General features: G+C 35.6%; 2 protein-coding genes across 31 annotated transcripts in view; both read left to right on the forward strand.

The window, feature by feature from the left end:
- Positions 1–7450: 7450 nt before the first annotated feature.
- On the forward strand, positions 7451–8573 carry LOC128030748 (carcinoembryonic antigen-related cell adhesion molecule 1-like). The gene is made up of 2 exons (XM_052618685.1): positions 7451–7569; positions 8260–8573. The coding sequence occupies exons 1-2, from the start codon at positions 7548–7550 to the stop codon at positions 8541–8543; spliced, it is 306 nt and encodes a 101-aa protein (XP_052474645.1). The 5' UTR covers positions 7451–7547; the 3' UTR covers positions 8544–8573.
- Positions 8574–9357: 784 nt separating this feature from the next.
- LOC128030746 (carcinoembryonic antigen-related cell adhesion molecule 20-like) overlaps positions 9358–19717 on the forward strand; it is a 92043-nt gene continuing 81683 nt past the window's right edge. For 13 of the 30 annotated variants that reach the window (XM_052618671.1, XM_052618670.1, XM_052618659.1 and 10 more), the window contains exons 1-5: positions 9359–9482; positions 9726–10046; positions 10707–10985; positions 11093–11347; positions 11623–11734. In XM_052618671.1, the coding sequence (XP_052474631.1) occupies positions 9431–9482; positions 9726–10046; positions 10707–10985; positions 11093–11347; positions 11623–11734 (1019 nt within the window). In that variant the 5' untranslated portion in view covers positions 9359–9430. Of the gene's footprint in view, positions 9483–9725; positions 10047–10706; positions 10986–11092; positions 11348–11622; positions 11735–12080; positions 12122–12314; positions 12338–12698; positions 12846–13012; positions 13251–19717 lie in introns of those variants that run through there. The other 17 variants (XM_052618664.1, XM_052618660.1, XM_052618658.1 and 14 more) reach the window with 6 other exon arrangements.

Raw genomic sequence — 19717 nt, forward strand, 5'->3', positions numbered from 1 at the left:
GTGAGGGGGGATGGGGTCAGGAAAGGCCGTTATCAGTCCATTTCCACAAAGAATGTTAACAATAATGATAAATTAATAATTGTCTATTGCTAAAGGACAATGACATTTGTTTATTATAAGCTGGAGTTTTGTTGTCTGTTGCTATAAATGTTCAAGCTCTTTCAAGTCAGATGGTCAATTGTTTGTCCTCCATCAGCTGGAAAAAAGTGTTTCCAACAATATTGTTCCTCTGTTGTTATAATTCTAGCTGGGGTGTGGACTTCCCTATTGTTAGAATTAGAATGGTTATTAAAACTTAATAGTTGTCGTCCTTGGTGTGAACATCCCTTTATTGTCCCTACTGTTCAAACACCTAGAGCCCTGTAGATGTGACGTTTGTACTCAAGATCAGTCTTCTGTCACTTGTGTGTACACAGTTTCCTGCTCTGCTGTGTGGAAAGCAGTCTGATTGGCTGAGGCTCGCAGTGATTCTGATCCTGACCAACCACTGAAGGAAACCGCAGCGTATTCAATGTCCCCCGATGTCGATGTGCTTCTATTAGCTTTGTCTGGTTTCGGTATTGTGACATCAGAATATGTGACATCCTAATACAGGTAGAGAGAAGTTGAGTCATTTACAGAAGCTCACGGCCTGTTTGATGCTAGTAAAATATCTTATGACTTGTTTATGAGATTTGGGATTGATTGCATTTTTTACTAAATGACTTTTTCTCCCACAGTTAAGATGCTCAGCAGGATGAAGTCTCACCTCTTGTAGGTCACTGGGGCTCTGAGTTGTATCTAGTAAAAAGGTAAAACACTGGTCAAAATAGCATCATGACACATGGTTTCACAGAAGAGGAATGGAATCAAAGGTCTAGAGTCACACCTCTAATAATAGTCAAAGAGGATAGTAAAAATCGCCCTATACGACCCTCTCTGTCTGAAAGTCTGTTCTTATGATTTTATAAACCATACTAACCAATTTTTTGAAGCCACACACTCAGTTTTGCAATTTGTACTTACAGATCATAAACAGCACCCTCAGATATTCATAAGGTTAATTCATTCATTTTAAAATCTGTTCCTATTTGCATTTAATCATTTAGAAGACACTTTTATCTACAGAAATGTGCAAATGAGAGACAAAAGTGATTTATCATGCAAGAATTAGCAATATGTTCATTTTCACACTGATTATTTTAAACAAGTTAAGTTCATACTTACAATAAATCAAATTGCTGCCAGCTCTTCTTCCACGTGTAGCAAAACATAAAAAGATCAAATTAAAGGTGTTTTAATGTCTTGTGATAAACTTATGCTGAATACTGAACATGATAATGAATTTAGTTACAGCTCAGCCGCTTTACTATTGTTTTACCGTGAATCTGTATTTAATATCATTAATTAAATATTAGAGAACCTTTGAAAATGGATTTGAACATTTAAAACCCCATGTAGCAAAAGCTCTGTAGTTATTGTTCCTTTTTTGTGCTCTGCTGGTTGGCTCTGAGCATGAATCTGTCATATTTTGATGGATTTGTGAAATGTTTTGTAGTCACATACCGTCTGTTGTGCAGGAGTAAGCACCTCACAACCGCTATAATCATAATGATGAGCATTACAGCAGTCACAATCCCTACAGCCTCAGCGGTGGACAGAACAGGAGGACTGTCTGTGGACAGAGCAGTAAGAGGAGCTCGTGATTAACAGTAATGTAGGAAATCAGAAGGAAGTCTGGTTTTGAAACAGCATTCATGATTGTAATGCACACTTTCTATTCACTTTCACCACTGACTAGAAGTATAAAACTTTGGCAAATCAAACCATACCATTTGTGACCCTGGACCACACAACCATTCTTAAATCGCTGGGGTATATTTGTAGCAAAAGTCAAAAATACATACGGGTCAAAATGTACAAAATTTCCTTTTGCACCCTGAGATTCAAGATTTTCAAATAGTTGTATCTTGGACAAATATTGTCTGATCCTAACAAACCATACATCAGTTTATTCAGCTTTCAGATGATGTATAAAACTTAATAAAAAATTTTTTTACACCTAAGACAATGTGGTCCAAATGTTGTCCAGGGTCACATTTGTGATACTAACAAGGATGATACCTAAATTTGAGCTGCTTGTCAAGTAGAGGTGTGCTGTTATGTCTCAGTAATGAGACTTAAAATATGTACACAGAGCAGACACTAAAATGGGTGAGAAAACTGTGGCATTATGAACCATTACAGCAGAAGCAAGTAACTTTCAGAAAACTTACAAATGTAGTTTAAAGTACATTTCATGTCAGCCAAAAAGTCAGAAATCTTTTTTGATAAATACATTAGGTTGTTGATGCCTTTAATGTGCTAAATCAAATGTTTGGCAAGCTTAAGCGCTAATGACTTTTTAAATGTTAATGATAATTAACATTTGATTCATTATTTTGTCAACCGTGTTACGGACAAATGTTGTGTCAAATAAAACATGAATGAAGGGTTATTAACCATCCTTACCAAACAGGGGAGCACTTGGGTCCAGGTTAAACGCCAAGCTCGGAGCCCTCTCCCCGGAGAGCACGCCAAATGCACATAACCCTTAACTCAGTTTATTATATGTAAGTGTGAACTTGTGAAATATATATTATATTAGTATAAAGGTAAATGAAGTTTTATATTGCATAAATATTTCAAGTTCTAAGGACTTATAATAACATCATAACACTTTATCAGTCATAAGTAGACTAAGCAGAAATAGATACATGCCAAATCAATAATATTATAGTTTTATGTCAATCATAATGAATTTTGAATTCTCTTTAACCCTTGAATATAAATGTGAAAATAATATTATGGATACAGAGTTCATAGAAAGTGTGGTTAAGTATATCAATTTTTCCATGGTTAATGACAACAGTTTGTGAATATTTATTTTTTTATCAATAACACTCAGTGGGAGCATAAATTTACACTTAATTGCCAACATTGTCAACCGTGTTAATCCTTATCACCTGTGTAACAGTTGATTGGTAACACAGTTGACAGGTAACATAGTTGACATTTCGGCCATTTTTGGAGCCTTGTGCAAACTGCTGACCTTGGAATAGTTAGTACATGACCTTGATTAACTTTTTATTTTTATATTTTTTCCCTACATATTTATAAATATAACATGTGACACAAATTACACAGATAACACAGTTGTCCATCAATTAATCTACTCTACGTGAAGACAATAATAAAGATAAAATATTGAAGAGGAGAAGTTATGACTTTTCTTTAAAAAAAAGTCTTAAAATTTCCCTCCAAAAAGGAAAATACATCAAGCGAAGTTGGACATGTGATTTTGGAACAAACCATTGCTGATTTATACAGGGTTTTAAAGGGAGTAACACAGTTGACACTGATTTCTAGGACATACACAAAATGCACAATTTAATAGTAAGTAGATGCATGTGAAAAAAATTTTTAAAACACCTTTCTCATATTTTAATGATTATTTTGGACAAATATTTATAAGAAATTATGTTGCTTATCTGAAGAGCAACATCTCACTTTCACCAAATCAGACAGCACAAAAACAACAAATTCCAGTATAGAATATGCCAATTATGACAAGATAAAGGATGTATATCTTAAATAACTAAACGTTTCGGCAAGACTCTACAGGCAAATCTTTGTTGTTGTTGTTGTTGATTTTTTTATTTATATAAATGTGTGGGTAAATTTTAAGATTTGATTGATTTTGTTTGGTTTCAATTTTTTCAAGAGCTGAAAATAATGCATGCCATACCTCTTTTTATCGGTTTGCACTGGCTACCAATAGCTACTCGCATAATATTCAAGGCATTAATGTTTGCCTACAAATCCACCACTGGATCTGAATCCCTTTCTCTAAATTCATTACTTCAGACTTGTGTTCCCTCTAGAAGCTTGTGATTTGCAAGTGAACATCGCTGACCTGAATGGCCTGCCCAACTCAATCCAAGAGTCCTTAGCCATCTTCAAGGATCTCTATTTAAGATCTCTAAATACATATTTTCCATCTAACTCTAGCACTCTCTACTATATTCTAATTCTATTCTTTAAAAAAACTATCCCATTTTAGACTTGCACTATTCATTTACTAACTGCTTTTTTCATATAAAAAAAAAAGAGAAAAAAAGGACATGTTAGAATCTCATAATTAAAGTAAGGCAATGGTGTGGATCAGACCATCAGCATTATAACAAGAAATTCATATAATAATAAAAAAATATATTATATAATGCAACACATAAACTCGTAGAATACTCAAAAACAGACAAACAGAGTGATACATTCAGGGAAAAGTCCCTGCATTATTGGACCATATATGCCAATCAAATTTGAGGACCAGGTTGGTGCCAATATCGAACCCCTGTTCCTGCTCCTCTTAGTCTCCAGAATGGTTGGGTTTAGGGGTAGAGGTGGGCGAAAAATAAAAACAAGGAAAAAGTATTTATATGCCATAGCCTACTTATAATGCTTAATACAACCAGGCTAATGTACTAATACTAGAACTTCTACTTACAATAACAGCAAGTTTCTCTAGATGCCTTGTTCAGTTTAAATGAGTGGCATTTACGGACGTACCTTCTAACACTGTAAGAGTTGTTTGTCCTGTATGACTGCCGCTAGGGAAGGTTGTGTAGGTACAGCTGTAAACTCCCTGATCACTCATCTTCACATCTTTGATGATGATAGAGGCCTCATAGATCGGAGGAGAGATCTTACTGAAGCTGACTCTGTCTTTCAGGAATGTGTCACGCAGAGAAAGGCCATGGTCAATGCTAAAGACCATGATTTCATATTTCCTGGACTCATTTTGCCATGTCCACTGCACTTGTTGTATATTGTCTTCTGTGTTTTCATGGATATAGTGGCACAACAGTGTGACATCATGACCTTGGTACCCAGTAACCTTAAGATCAGTGACAACTTTCTGTCCGTGCAGTACTGAAAAAAAAAGAAAATATAAAAATATAATATATAAGTGCTAAGCATCTCTCGGGGAACTCCTTCAAGACTGTTGGAAGACCATTTCAGGTGACTACCTCTTGAAGCTCATCAAGAGAATACCAAGAGTGTGCAAAGCAGTAATCAAAGCAAAAGGTGGCTACTTTGAAGAACCTAGAATATTTTCAGTTGTTTCAAACTTTTTTGTTATGTATGTAATTCCATATATAATACCACATGTGTTAATTCATTTTGATGCCTTCAGTGTGAATCTACAATTTTCATAGTCATGAAAATAAAGAAAACTCTTTAAATTAGAAGGTGTGTCCAAACTTTTGGTCTGTAAGAAGTAACATTTTATAGCTGGCAAGGCTTTTTAATCATATAAATATTTCAAGATTGTAAAAGGATCTAATTATTATATTTGTATGCTCATTTCAAGCATGCTTTATTTATTAGTTTAGTCTGTCAGCCCAGAAAATTTCTCAAGATATCAGGACAGGACGTCCTTCAGAAAAGAAAACACTAAGTGAAAGAAAGAGTTCAACAGAATCAACTTTCCTTTATAATATGCATATTTCCTTGTATACAAAAAACTTGCATAATTTCTTAATAAAATATATTTAGGAGAAAAAATTCTGAATAATACAAATTCAGGTTTAAAAATGGGAAAAAGCAGTAAAAATTCACTAACCTGTAAACACAGTGGAGCAAGACAGCAGTAGAGGAATAAACACAATTTGTAAGTCCATATTAGCTTTCATTTCAACAGAGCAATGACACACACTGTGTAACACAAGTTCATCTTATAAAAAACTGTTCAAAATTCAGTCACGTAAAGGAAAGTTAACCTTCTCAGTGTTGAGTTTAAAATAATATAGTGGTCAGTGGTGAGTTTTTTTAAGACAACCATTATTTTGTTGCCCTTACTGTTTCCATGGCAACGCATCAGGCTTGTCATCTGACACACCACGTTTACAATAACACTGTATGACAGATGGATTGCTTTTATTTTGTTTTTCATTTTTTTATTTAAAATATTCACAAACTTGCATAATGAACAATCTGATATTCAGATTCATAAATATGTAAATGAGTGTGTTTTGTCATTTAAAAAGCTTTCTAAATGATCTTGATTGTGATCTGATTGATCAACCTTGCCAAGACAGAACTGCAGCAAACCCATCATTTCATCACAATTTCACCATCAAGGTAGACACATCAACCATAACTCCTTCAAAAACAGCCAGAAGCATTAGAGTTATGATTGATGATCAGCTGACTTTCTCAGACCACATTGCTAAAACTCAGAACATGCTGCAAAACTCCTTGTTCAAGCTCTTGTTCTGTCCAGGCTGGACTATTGCAATGCTCTCTTGGCACGTCTTCCAGCCAGTTCAAACTTTTACTACTAATCCACAATGTGGCAGCAAGATTCATTTTTAATGAGCCGAAAAGAATATGTCAAACCTCTGTTTATCAATTTGCACTGGCTACCAATAGCTGCTTGTATAAAATTCAAAACACCACTGGCTCTGCACCCCTTTATTTGCCCTCTAGAAGCTTGCGTTCTGCAAGTGAACGTCACTTGATTGTCCCATCCCAAAGAAGCACAGTCACTTTTATGGACTTCTAAATGAAATGTTCCCTCCTGGTGGAATGACCTCCCCAACTCAATCCGGACAGCTGAGTCCTTATCCGTCTTCAAGAATCGGCTTAAAACACATCTCTTCCATCTTTATTTGACCCTCTAACTTTAGCACTCACTATTCTAATTCTATTCTTAAAAAAAAAAAAAAAAACTCCCTTTCTAATCTTTTTGTATTCTATTTTCTTTTCATTTATTATACAATTTACAAAAATATATTTTTTATATTTATTTTTTAATATATTTAATATTATATAACATATTTTTATATTTTTTATATTTATTATTATAATTTATGAATGAACAGCGCTCTCCTCCCCCCTCAATACCCATGGCTGAAGTGCCCTTGAGCATTGCACTGAACCCCCAGTTGCTCCCTGGGCGCTGTATCTGTAGCTGCCCACCTCTCTGGGTGTCTGTTCCCTACTCACTCGCTGTGTGTGTGCACTTGGATGGGTTAAATGCTGAGAACCAATTCTGATTATGAGTTACCATACTTAGCAAATGTCATGACTTTCACTTTCAAATAAAATCAAGTAATAATATGCTAGCTACTGATGATCAATAAAATAAAAAAGTTTTTTATAAATACAAAGTTTTAAAGGAGGAGACAGTGTGAAGAAGGAACTATTAAAGACTGTTTGTTCCAAAAACTCTCAAATGGGAGCAGAGGACTTTGGGTAGTAGATGTCATATACAAAGAAAAGTTTGAAACACAGATCAACTGCTTGTAGTATCATCTTCTGTTCCATCGCTTCCCTGTTTTAAATAATAAAAACTGGGGAGGAGTTTTCTTTGTCACCAAGCACCAGGACATGATCATATCAGTCAGTCCATGATAAGCTTCAGGGACTGTGGTCTCCTCTCTCCAGATAGCAGCACACAGGTTGGGAGTAATGGTGCAGAGGAATTTGGGAAAATAAGTAAATATTTTCAAGTCCAGTTTAGGATGCCGATGGAAGGAATATCAGGTATCTATGGTTTTCATATGGTGGAAAAACTGAAAGACAGTTTTCAGAGAGGGTGTAACATATTATTTTATTTTAACTTCTATGGTTATCGAAGAATGATAAAAAATACAAATAAAAAGTAGGGAGTGTGGAGGATTTTTTTTTTTTTATTATTTGCTTGACTGTAACTAAAGAGTGTTCTTCAGACTGAGTGTTTCAGTATGCTTGAGTTTTCGATGAGCTGAGAGATAACAGGAAATATATTTGATATGTGTGTGTGTGTGTGTGTGTGTGTGTGTGTGTGTGTGTTCATTCAAGACAAGTGTGAGACAGAGATGTTATTTTATTTTCTTAGACTGTATGACTGTATGAAGGTAGACCTTTTCCCGCAGGAAAATACATATTCAAAAGACTTTTGTCTCATTCTCATACCTTTTGTTTCATACCCGCAATTTTACAAGTTGTTAATTTTGATGTTGATGGTCACTTGTTAGATTTTAGAAAGCTCAAGGTTTTACATTAATGGAATGAGCAAAACAATATTGTAGTCAATGTTCTGTGTGTCTGCTACTGTATGTGTAGCATATGTTAACTGTGGATATGATCTAAATGTACGCTATATATACTATGAAATACCAATGGTTAACTGTAATATAACTCAAATAGCACACAGTGCTCAGTTTGTCATTGAGTCTCTTGTTTGTGTTCTAGATGGACCAGAAGATGTTTCTGTTACGAGTGAGGATGTGGTGGATTTAGGGGTTCATGTGTCTCTCTCTTGTTCTGCAAATTCTGAACCTTCTGCTTCATTCAGCTGGAAGTTTAATGAAACAGACACCAATGTGACCACAGACACATTCACCATAAACGAGACTGACTTCACACACAGTGGAGATTACATCTGCACAGCCTCCAATAATGTCACAAAGAGAAACGCCTCACACAAACATGCTTTACTAGTTACTGTGGTTAAAACTGACCTAAAAATTAGCTAAGTTTTAATAAACGTAGCTTTGACTCTATTTTAAAATAATACACAATAAACCATTTTTTTCTACTGTACACACTTAAGATGTAGCTTCTGCTTTATTTTGTTTTAGAAATGTGTTATTTATTACAATTGTCTGTTACTATTTGGTCATTTGGGCAACAAAATCCAGGAGATCTGAGCAGAGGGGTGATGGGGGTGATTGGTCAGGGTCTCTGATTAAAATGTTAGACTTTTTAAAGGCCCTCTTAAGACCTGCATAAAAATTAAAAAAAAATATTTACAGTTCAGATACAGGTTTTCACAATAAATAAAAAAAAAAAAAAAAAAAAAAAAACAGATACACTTTTTAAGAAAAAGTATGAATCAAAAGTAGGCCTATAAATTAAAATATTAAATAAAACAATCACTATCAAACAATCAGAGGATACAAACATTAAAATATAAAATTAAAAATCACGAAATTGTATTGTATTTGTGTCCTAAGAAGATGGAAAATAGCAAAACATAAATGTTCTGATTTCACTTTACGGTCTTGTCCTTTTTAGGGTTAAAAGGCCAAATTCAGTATAAACCTTATTGTTGATGCATACTTTGTGTAGCCTATTTTGAGAAAGTCACGCAGTTTTATATTTTATTTAAATGTTTGTGGCTTGGACGGCTTGTGCTGCAGTTCTATGGGTGTTTTGCCCTCTTCGAACCAGTCACGTGACTGAAAAACTGAATATGTTGGTAACTTTACTGAATGATCAAAGGTAAGACTTGTGTTATTATCCAGCGCTAGGTGGCGCAGTGAGCTCTGCTGTCTAGAACTGCTGTTTATCATTGACTGAAAACTGATAGAAATAGTTCAGATGAGTTAAGCAGCAGCTCCTGACAGCTGAGAGCTCGATCATGATGGTTTCTGATAGTTTTTACTGTACGCTGTGGATGCTATCGCTTTTTGGTGAGGCTTTTTTTTTGTAATTAAAAAATGTATGTTAAATTGCTGTGTTTAATAACTAGTTAGTTAGAAGTATTTTAATTATGTAATGGCACAGAAATCTATGTCCAACTTTGCAGTTAATCATTGTTTTTGTTGTGAATTTGTGAATCCAACTAAATATTTAACTACAGTAGATGTAGCAGATAAAATGTATGCCATTTAGTGCAATAAGTCAATAACTCTTTCTTTCTTTCTTTGACATAGGCCAGTATTTAGGGGAAGATCTGCAGTTTTCTGGTCCGGTTTATGGAGCAGTAGGAGGAAGTGTGGTGTTTGCTCCTGTTAACCCGCCCTCCACATCAATTAATATAGTTCAGTGGCATTTTGGATCAACTCTAATATTGACAGGATCGCCTGATTCACCTACAATATTCCCAGCATACAGAGACAGAGTCAGTTTTGATATAAACACTTTCGCTCTGGAGCTCTGGAACCTAATACTGGGTGATTCTGGGATATACAGACTTACTGTAATAACTAGTGTTGGAGCCCAACTTACAGGAGAAACTTCACTACAAGTGTTTGGTGAGTGTGTTGTGCAAACTTCATCAAAGCATACAGTAGGCTTAATATATGATTATATTAAATACATTTAATCTGTGGAAGAGGAAAAAGTGACATAAAGCAATTTAATATGCTGTAAATTAAACATAGAAGCGTAAAAATAGCAAAGGTAACAATCAGACTTGTTAATGAGAGTATAATAATAGTATTTGAGATATGCACAAGTCTGCTGTTGTTTGCAGTGAGCTTTGTGGTTAATTTTGATTGAACCAGATTTGCACAGATGAGTGTTACTCAGGGCACTCTCATGTTTAAACTTTACAAATGTTATTACATGGAAATCACATTGAAACTCTTGAAAAATTTTAGCTTTATAATTTATTTTGAAATAACTTTTAGACTTTTTTAACTTTTTACTCTTGTTTGAGACCCAGATGTTTAGTCTTCTATCAGCTATGAAAATCCATAAAAAATATAAATGATATGCTACAAACTATGATGATCTAAATAGACACTGACATAAACAGTCTAAATGGTGCACATATTCAAACATAAACATTCATTTAATTGTTGATTGTACCCCCTTTGACTACAGTAAATGTAAAAATGTGAAATGGTCACTAAATGTGAAAGACTCATTTTAAATCTACTGTGTTTGTTATTTCTCTCTCATTCACACAGAAAATATAACTAATGTCAGAGTTACTGGTCCAGAAGGATCATTAATAGAGGGAGAATCATCTGCTAACTTCAGCTCTGAGGGAACTGGCATCATCACCTCTGTGCAGTGGATGAAAGATAACCTTCCTCTGTCTCCTAGCAACAGCATCATCTTCTCATCTGATAACAGATCAGTGTCCATCAGTCCAGTGCAGAGATCAGACAGTGGAGAATATCAGTGTACATATAGAAACCCTGCTAGCTCTGAGACGGCAAAACCTGTGCGTCTGATCATCAACTGTGAGTGTTCAACATTCAGACATCAAGATGATTTGAGCTCAAACCTGATGAAAAACAGTCATTCTTCAGTGATTAGTTTGTCAGTGACTCTCTTGTTTGTGTTCTAGATGGACCAGAAGATGTTTCTGTTAAGGGTGAGGATGTGGTGGATTTAGGGGTTCATGTGTCTCTCTCTTGTTCTGCAAATTCTGAACCTGCTGCTTCATTCAGCTGGAAGTTTAATGAAACAGACACCAATGTGACCACAGACACATTCACCATAAACAAGACTGACTTCACACACAGTGGAGATTACATCTGCACAGCCTCCAATAATGTCACAAAGAGAAACGCCTCACACAAACATGCTTTACTAGTTAAAGGTGAGAATAGTTCAAACTAATCTGAAATGAGTTCCCAAGTTTTGATAACCACCTTGACCTTAATCTACCACTTGTTCAAAGAAACTTTGTTTTAAGAAGGTATATTCAACTATATACATTTAGTTTACATCTCTGCTTTATGTAACTTCCTTGTGTTGTTTTAGATTATTAAAATAATCAATCAAATAAAAATTAATACGTTTTAAAGTGTATAATTGTTAGTATTGTTTGTTTTAAATGGCCTTGGTCTTGTGATTGTTGTATCTTTTCTATAGAAAGAGGAGGAGGGCTTTCATCAGGGGCGATAGCTGGGATTGTCATTGGGGTTTTAGTGGCAGTTGCAGGCATTTGTGGTCTGACTGTCTATTTAACAAAAACTAAACAAATGTGAGTAATCTGACAGATCATGGTGTATTTTGTAATCACACCTTTGATTTAACATATTATATACATCAGTACATTTGTAACAAATCATAACTTCAGCTTCCAACAGGACTTTGTAAATCAAGTTCTACATACAGTACATGTATGAACCTTATGATCTTATGTGATTTTATTCCTATTTTATATCAAACTCAGTGTTTCAGAATTTCAGTGAATTTTCTTAACATGTGGATAGTGTTATTTCATACACAATAAAATGACCACAGTAACTGTAATAAAGTGCATTTTTGTGAGACAATAATGTGGTAAAGACTAGTTATAACAACATGTCTTTGTGTTTCTGCTGCAGCCCAAAGTTAAACCAACAACAAAAAGGACAAGCAAGTGAAGGTATGTTTGTTATTCATTCATAATGCCAGCATTAGTGTGACTTGATTGAAGAACACATCTGACACCAATTATATCTACTGCCCTTGATAATTACATTATATAATAGATTTCATATTAACTATTCATATTAAAGATGATTCAGTATATATTTCTTTCAGTATCAAATTCATTGAGTCTTTCTTTCCTTAAACAGCAGCACAAAGCAGACAGGAGACAGTGAGTAACCTCTTCAGTCTCTTCTGAAAGTAAAAACATAAACTCATCCATCAGTAAACTCTATAATTATCTGTAGTTTATTTTTACAGTAAGCTCAAATGGACTTTAATCTTTCACATGTTACTGCACAAAGACATGCTGATGATCACACTTTAACTATACTTAAACTATAGATTTTGACAAATATTCATAGATATTAGCACTGCTTATTGTGGTCTTTCTGTTCATCATTATATTATCAGCAAAATATTTTACATTTAATTTAACCTCAAGTGACAACATCATTCTGTCTGATGTTCTGATTATAATTTCAGAAAATAAATAGTTGGATGCAAACTATTAATAAATGATTGATTTGCAGAAGGCTAGAGGAGATGGAGCGATTCCAGGGAAGATGAGTGAACATATATACGAGAATGACAAACATGAAAATGAGTATGAGAATGATATGTATGAAAATGTAAAGCTTGATTATTCAAGAAGGCCAAGGGTTCCTACTCCTCCTCAGGTGAGCAGTCCAGTCCAGTTCAGCCCTTTCTAGAGCATCTTATCTGTGTTTTGGCTGCATCATAAAATAAGTGCTGTTTATTATTTTCTGTGGCTTTGCAGTAAAACAATAAGGAAGTCATTTGATTGGTTTATTTTATTACATGCTTGTGTAACGTCTCTGTTCAGGTCTCAAACCCTCCTCCTGTGCGCAGGTGAAGAAGTGAAGACACCGAAACACATCTACTGCAAGATGATCGATCGGCTGTATCATTTTTTTCTGTTCTTTTTTTTTTTTTTTACAATTTAAAGATAAAAAATGTATATGGCATATTAATGAAATATTATAAACTGTTGCATCAGCTGTTTGTTCTGTGTGCTCCACTAATGCAGTTTAATTATAAACTTGTTCCTCACAATGGACAAATATATTTTTCTTGACATAGTTCCTTAAAAAGTCACAAATACAGAAGTATATTTCTGTAACAGTAAAAGATTAGGGGTCAAAGCCATAACCGTATAAAAGGCCATATATTAAAGCTGCAGTAGGTAACTTTTGTAAATAAATTTTTTTTTTACATATTTGTTAAACCTGTCATTATGTCCTGACAGTAGAATATGGGACAGATAATCTGTGAAAAAATCAAGTTCCTCTGGCTCCTCCCAGTGGTCCTATTGCCATTTGCAGTTACAGACCGCTCCCGGTAAGAAATCAACCAATCAGAGCTGCGGTCCATAACTTTGTTTGTGTTCAAAATGTAGAAAAATGTATATAATAAGTGAGTACACCATGAATCCATTTTCCAAACCGTGTTTTTAGCTTGTCCTGAATCACTAGGGTGCACCTATTATAAGTGTTTATATTCTGACTATTTTGGATTGCTTCGGGGATACCGCGGCGGAGTAACCCAGTACCTTTGTGATTCTTCATAGACATAAACAGAGAGAAGTAGTTCCGGCTACGATGTTCTTCCGCAAGATGCAAGCAGTTCTGTTTATTAACCGCTAGAGCGTCAAAAGTTCCCTACTGCAGCTTTAAAGACATGGAAACATGACATTCTAAAATAGGACAAGATCTGCAGATCTGGTATTGAAATGTTAATTTTCAGGCTCACGTGGAATCTGCACACACAGAACTCAGAAGAAAGCAGATTGAACAATATGTCTTTGAGTTCTACACATTTGACATCTTGTCTTTGCTCCTTTATTCAATATTTTTGGCTAGTATTTTTAAAATTACATTTAAATATGAATTCTATTTATATTTATTTATAATGGTCAGAACTCAGCCCCTCAGAAATCATCAGACACATCCTCATTCTTTCTTTCCTACACTGGGCCAATAAAAGCAGATAAAACTGATAGTGGGTAATGAAAAACAAAGATCACATTCATGAATAAAATCACCTTTAGACCCTAAAACATCATCACTCAGGCCAAAGACATGAGGAAGTGACATTTTATTCTGGTCATCAGGGGCGGACTGGGACACAATCTAAAATGATTTAAATACCCAAGATTTAACAAACCTATATAGAAATATATATTCATAGAAATATAATAAAACACTAAAGTGCCTAAATGTCAAACTTTGTGCAATATCTTTATTGAAAAATCCTAATACTAGACTATTATTTAAATATTTGTGTTGCTGTCTGCAACATAAATATAAATTAATGTGAATATCTGTGTGCTAAATTTATTAATGTAACATTGCAGTAGATAATACTGATGTCCTTTATGATAATCAGGACACGACCTTGGGCTATTGATTTATTTTATTTTTGGTAATTTGCAAGAAAAAATCTTATGTTGCGTGTTGCTTTTTTGGGGGGCTTGTTTAAACAATAAGGTTGCTTGTTTGGAAAATTTGACAGGCAACTTCATTTATTTGTATTTATGTTTGCCGTATTCTACAACGCATTGATTGACACTCTGCTCACAGTAAATAGTCAAATCAGTGCAATAATATACTGTACAGGGGCGGACTTAACCAATAAGCAAGGTAAGCGGCATCTGATATTGGGCAAACATATTTGGCAAACGCTCAAGTGTGTGTCTTGTGTTTTTCTCCCCATGTTCTCCCCATTATCTAGTTTCTCACATGTCTGATTATGCCCATGTTTGGTTTTCCCGAACCCATTAAGTTTGATTATTTTCCTCCTGTGTTCATTAATCATCTTATTAGTTCCTTGTTACTTAAGCCCTTTGTTTTCCAGTGTCTAGCGTCCGGTTTTGAATATCAACCCCATGTGCTATGTGTGTGTTCCTGCCTGTTCTGTGTTCCTATTGTTACTGCTATTGTTGTAATTCCCTCATCTCCTCATTCCTCGCTCCTTCACAGTATCTGAACTGTGATACAGTATTTGTGTTCTGGAGAGTGACAAATTTTCACTCATCACTCAAAATGCTGAGTTCTGCAAGCTTGTGAATCCTCTCATTGTAACAACATTCATATAAGAGATTGATTGTGCAGTGCGGACAGCTTCATTGATTAACAGAATGTTGTAAGATCGCAATGAACTGAAGTGTGAATGTGATCCAGAAAAATAAGCCTAATGTGGATTTAGAACAGCATCAGGTTGACTTATTATTTATTTTAGCAGTGAAGATGTAAATAAACTATAAACTAGAGAGATTTAAATAAGGGTTAGACGTAAAAGAGCACATAGTTATTGTTTTGGGGCCCCTGCACTGCCCCGTGTCACTGTTTAGAATGGGAATTTTCATGATTTACAAGTAGTTGAAAACATTAGAGATATTGTTAGTAATCAGCTGGACCAGTGGTTCCCAACCTTTTTCAACTCGCGGCCCACACAACCAAACACATATGTTTGCGCGGCCCACTTCAAAAAAATTAACTGACCCCGCTATTGTTGGGTTAATAACTTAGTACTCAGAAGCTAGATTTTAAACTATATTTATTGAATAAACTAGGGCTGTGCGATATGAAAAAAAAAAAAAAAAAAAAAACTATCGCGATTTTTTTTTATCAATTTTGGAATTGTGCTTTTACAGTCATAAATGTATTCAGGATTAATTTGAAACATATTTCCAAAAGAAAACCAATCAGAGCTTTATCAAAAAGTTGTAACATCTCTACAACAGACATAAGTCAAAATTATCACTATAGTGAAGATGTAAAAACATGTATAGACTTGTGGCAAAAATAAATAAATAAAAAAAAAATCCTGTATACAGGGACTTTTTTTTCTTTTTTGCCATGCATTGTTCATAGAGCTCATTAATTGTAGAGGTGCCTCAGGTGTTTGCAGTGTGTATACAGTATGTGTATGCGGTCAGCAGTGAGAGCGCATAAATATAACGCGAAAGCACATTAAAATAATGCACGAGTGCGAATCTCTCTGTTCGCAGCAGATTTTCTTTGCTCTGTCACAAAACCGGTCATGCTTGCTCAGATACACGCTGCTTTGCGAGAAGAGAGTGTGCACACTTAAAACGTGTCTCCTCTCACTTAAACTGCATCCTGTTCACTAACAAATTCACTCTATGCTCATGTGTTAGACATGAATTATTTTCGCACGTTTTTATTTCTAGCCTTTTACCGCAGTGAGAACGCTCTGATCCGTCAACATTGGCTCAGAAAAAAGGCGCATCACAGACAGTGTGTGAACCTGGAGTTAGGCATATGCGCACGCTCAAATCGTGATTTTAGGACGTTTTCTTTTAATCGCACAGCCCTAGAATGGACTGGAAATGAACAGAAAATAATTGGCGGCCCACCTGCAATACCACCGCGGCCCCCACAGGTTGAAAACCACTGAGCTGGACAAAATATATAACACTAGCCTAGTGGTTTTTGGATATTTTACAGCAAATATCTTACAAATTGTACCTTTAACCTGATCCTGCATGAGAGCAACCAAGGAAGACAGAATCACAATTAGATAGGTAATGGTAAACATGATATGGTCACACAATAGGTAATGGTAAACTTTTCCAAAAACCTGTTGTGAATAGGGTGACAACATCATAACAACATAAATAAACTATAAACTAGAGAGAGCAAAATAAGGGTTAGATGTAAAAGAGCACATAGTTATTGTTTTGGGGCCCCATACCTGAAATTTGATTAGGACCCCAAAATCACTAAGTTCACCCCTGATAATATAAGTGCTGTAGTGTAATTCATCAAACATTATGCCCCCTCACAAACAAGGGTTTCTACACCAAGTACTAAGTCATGTTTTGCTCGAGGATCAAATACTTTTTTCACTCACTGAAATGCAAATCAATTTATAACCTTTATAGTGTGTTTTGGTATTGGTTGGTATTCTGTCTCTATACGTTAAAATAAACTTACATTAAAAATTACAGACCTTTCATTTCTTTATAAGTTGCAAACTTACAAAATCAGCAGGGGATCAAATAAAAAGTGTCAGCAATGCACAGTATGTGCAAAACATTGACTATATACAATAAAAAAAATAAAAGACTCCATTCACTGGACACTTGAATTAAACTTTTTTTTATGTCGTAAATGAATTATCTGTAGTGATTGACTAATGTGTCTATAATTTGAAAGCTTTATTTGATTTTGAGTCAAGGTGAAATGGTTTTGAAAATAATAATAATAATAATAATAATAATAATAAATAATAATTATGTTACTCTAAAAAATAATAAATAAAACACACACACACACACACACACACATTCATGCATAGATATTATGTAAAAAGGAATCAGAGGAATTCATCTACAGGCAATGGGCTAGAAAACCCTCTGGTGTGGTGGATCCAGCCTTGACAAGACAAGACATGAACGTTTATGTCACTACACAAAATTCTCTTCCACTCTTCTTTTGATGTTCTTTTGACCTTTCCAACTGATTATGGTGGCCACAGAGAATCTGCTCAAATTAGGTTGAACTCTTCTGTCCTTCTATGCACAAGAACATGGTCTATCACAGTAGCTCTGATTTCATCAGTCTAGTTCTTCCTCTTCCTCCACCTCGTATATGCACTCTTCCGTAACTCTCAGATTGAGGGATGCACCCATGCCATCTACAAACCCGATTCCAAAAAAGTTGGGACACTGTACAAATTGTGAATAAAAATAGAATGCAGTGATGTGGAAGTTTCAAATTTCAATATTCTATTCAGAATACAACATAGATGACATATCAAATGTTTAAACTGAGAACATGTATAATTCTAAGGGAAAAATAAGTTACATTTCATGGCATCAACACATCTCAAAAAAGTTGGGACAAGGCCATGTTTACCAGTGTGTGGCATCCCCTCTAATTTTTATATCAGTCTGCAAACGTCTGGACACTGAGGAGACAAGTTGCTCAAGTTTACGAATAGGAATGTTGTGCCATTCTTGTCTAATATGCTTCTAGTTGCTCAGCTGACTTATGTCTTCTTTGTCACATCTTCCTCTTTATGATACACCAAATGTTTTCTATTGGTGAAAGATCTGGACTGCAGGCAGACCATTTCCGTACCCGGATCCTTCTTCTATGCAGCAATGACGCTGTAATTGATGCAGTATGTGATCTGGCATTGTCATGTTAGAAAATGCTAAGTCTTCCCAGAAAGAGACGACGTCTGGATGGGTGCATATGTTGTTCTAGAACTTGGATTTACCTTTCAGCATTGGTGGTGCCTTTCCAGATGTGTAAGCTGCCCATGCCACACGCACTCCCAATACCATCAGAGATGCAGGCTTCTGAACGGAGTGCTGATAACAACCGTCTAAGGGCCTGAAGATCACAGGCATCCAGTATGGTTGTCCAGCCTTGACCCTTACGCACAGAGATTGTTTCAGATTCTCTGAATCTTTGGATGATATTATATACTGTAGATGACTTCAAACTTTATCAGAGGGGCTTGGTACCAGAAGCCTGGTAATACCAAACTCTGCTACTTCGCTTTTCTTCGTAGACAGAGCCTGGAAGGGCATTATTGACAAGCATTTATTTTCTCGTGGGGGATGGGTGTGTGTGTGGGGGGGGGGGCACTTGTCTGTGGTTTAAAATCATTAGTGTACCCATACGCTAATCACATAATGCTTGGTTATGATGTGTTTTATGTGCCGGCTCAGCCGCCTCAATCTTTCCCTGTAAACACAGGTATGCTGCAAAAACAAAACCATTGAGCGAGTTTTGCTGCCTCCTTAAAGGTACAGTTTGTAGGACCTGCCACGAGAGGGAGCACTACCAAAACAATAACAATCGCATTGTTTGATGACGCTAAGGAAGAGCGTGGAATGATGGGATTTGTTGTCTTCTACCCAACCGCTGATAGCCATCAATCAGACAGAAAGATAAATCATAGATTTAACGGATGAGGTAAAGTTTTATAAATGTTGTGTTTGATGTCATAGTTTTCAAATGCGAGTTCAATGATTTGCGCGAGTAGATTACGTCCAAAGTCAGTGGAAAGATGCAATCACACTATGGATCAGACTCTCCTTGCGTGGGTCTAGAGACGCGATGCTCCACATTTGGCGTGTATGCCCCATAATACTAATCTTGTTGATCATTATAATAGCATACGTTTTCTGTAAAGATACGAATCAGAACTAGACCGAATCAAAACTCACCTGTCGAGTAAAACACAAGCGAGATCGGCATCTCTTTCTAGTTGAAATTTGTCGCGAAACTCTCTCCATCTAGAAAATGCAACACCGATATTAATCCTCGCACTTTCTCTCCTCTTGTCCCAGACTCTTCTCGGGTCATTTGGTTGGCCCGTACGCTTACGTTTACGGAAGCTGTCCTTGTCAACAGAACCAGCGGCAGACGGTAAACGGTAATTATGTTCCATAAATACGTAACACTATCCACCATAAAACATGCAAGAAGAAGAAAATAAGGAAGCAAGCTAGTGGTTTGCTGGACGCTAGACACTACTTCCGCATTTG

This window comes from Carassius gibelio, chromosome A16 (genome assembly GCF_023724105.1).
Source record: "Carassius gibelio isolate Cgi1373 ecotype wild population from Czech Republic chromosome A16, carGib1.2-hapl.c, whole genome shotgun sequence".
NCBI classification, from domain to species: Eukaryota; Metazoa; Chordata; class Actinopteri; order Cypriniformes; family Cyprinidae; genus Carassius; species Carassius gibelio.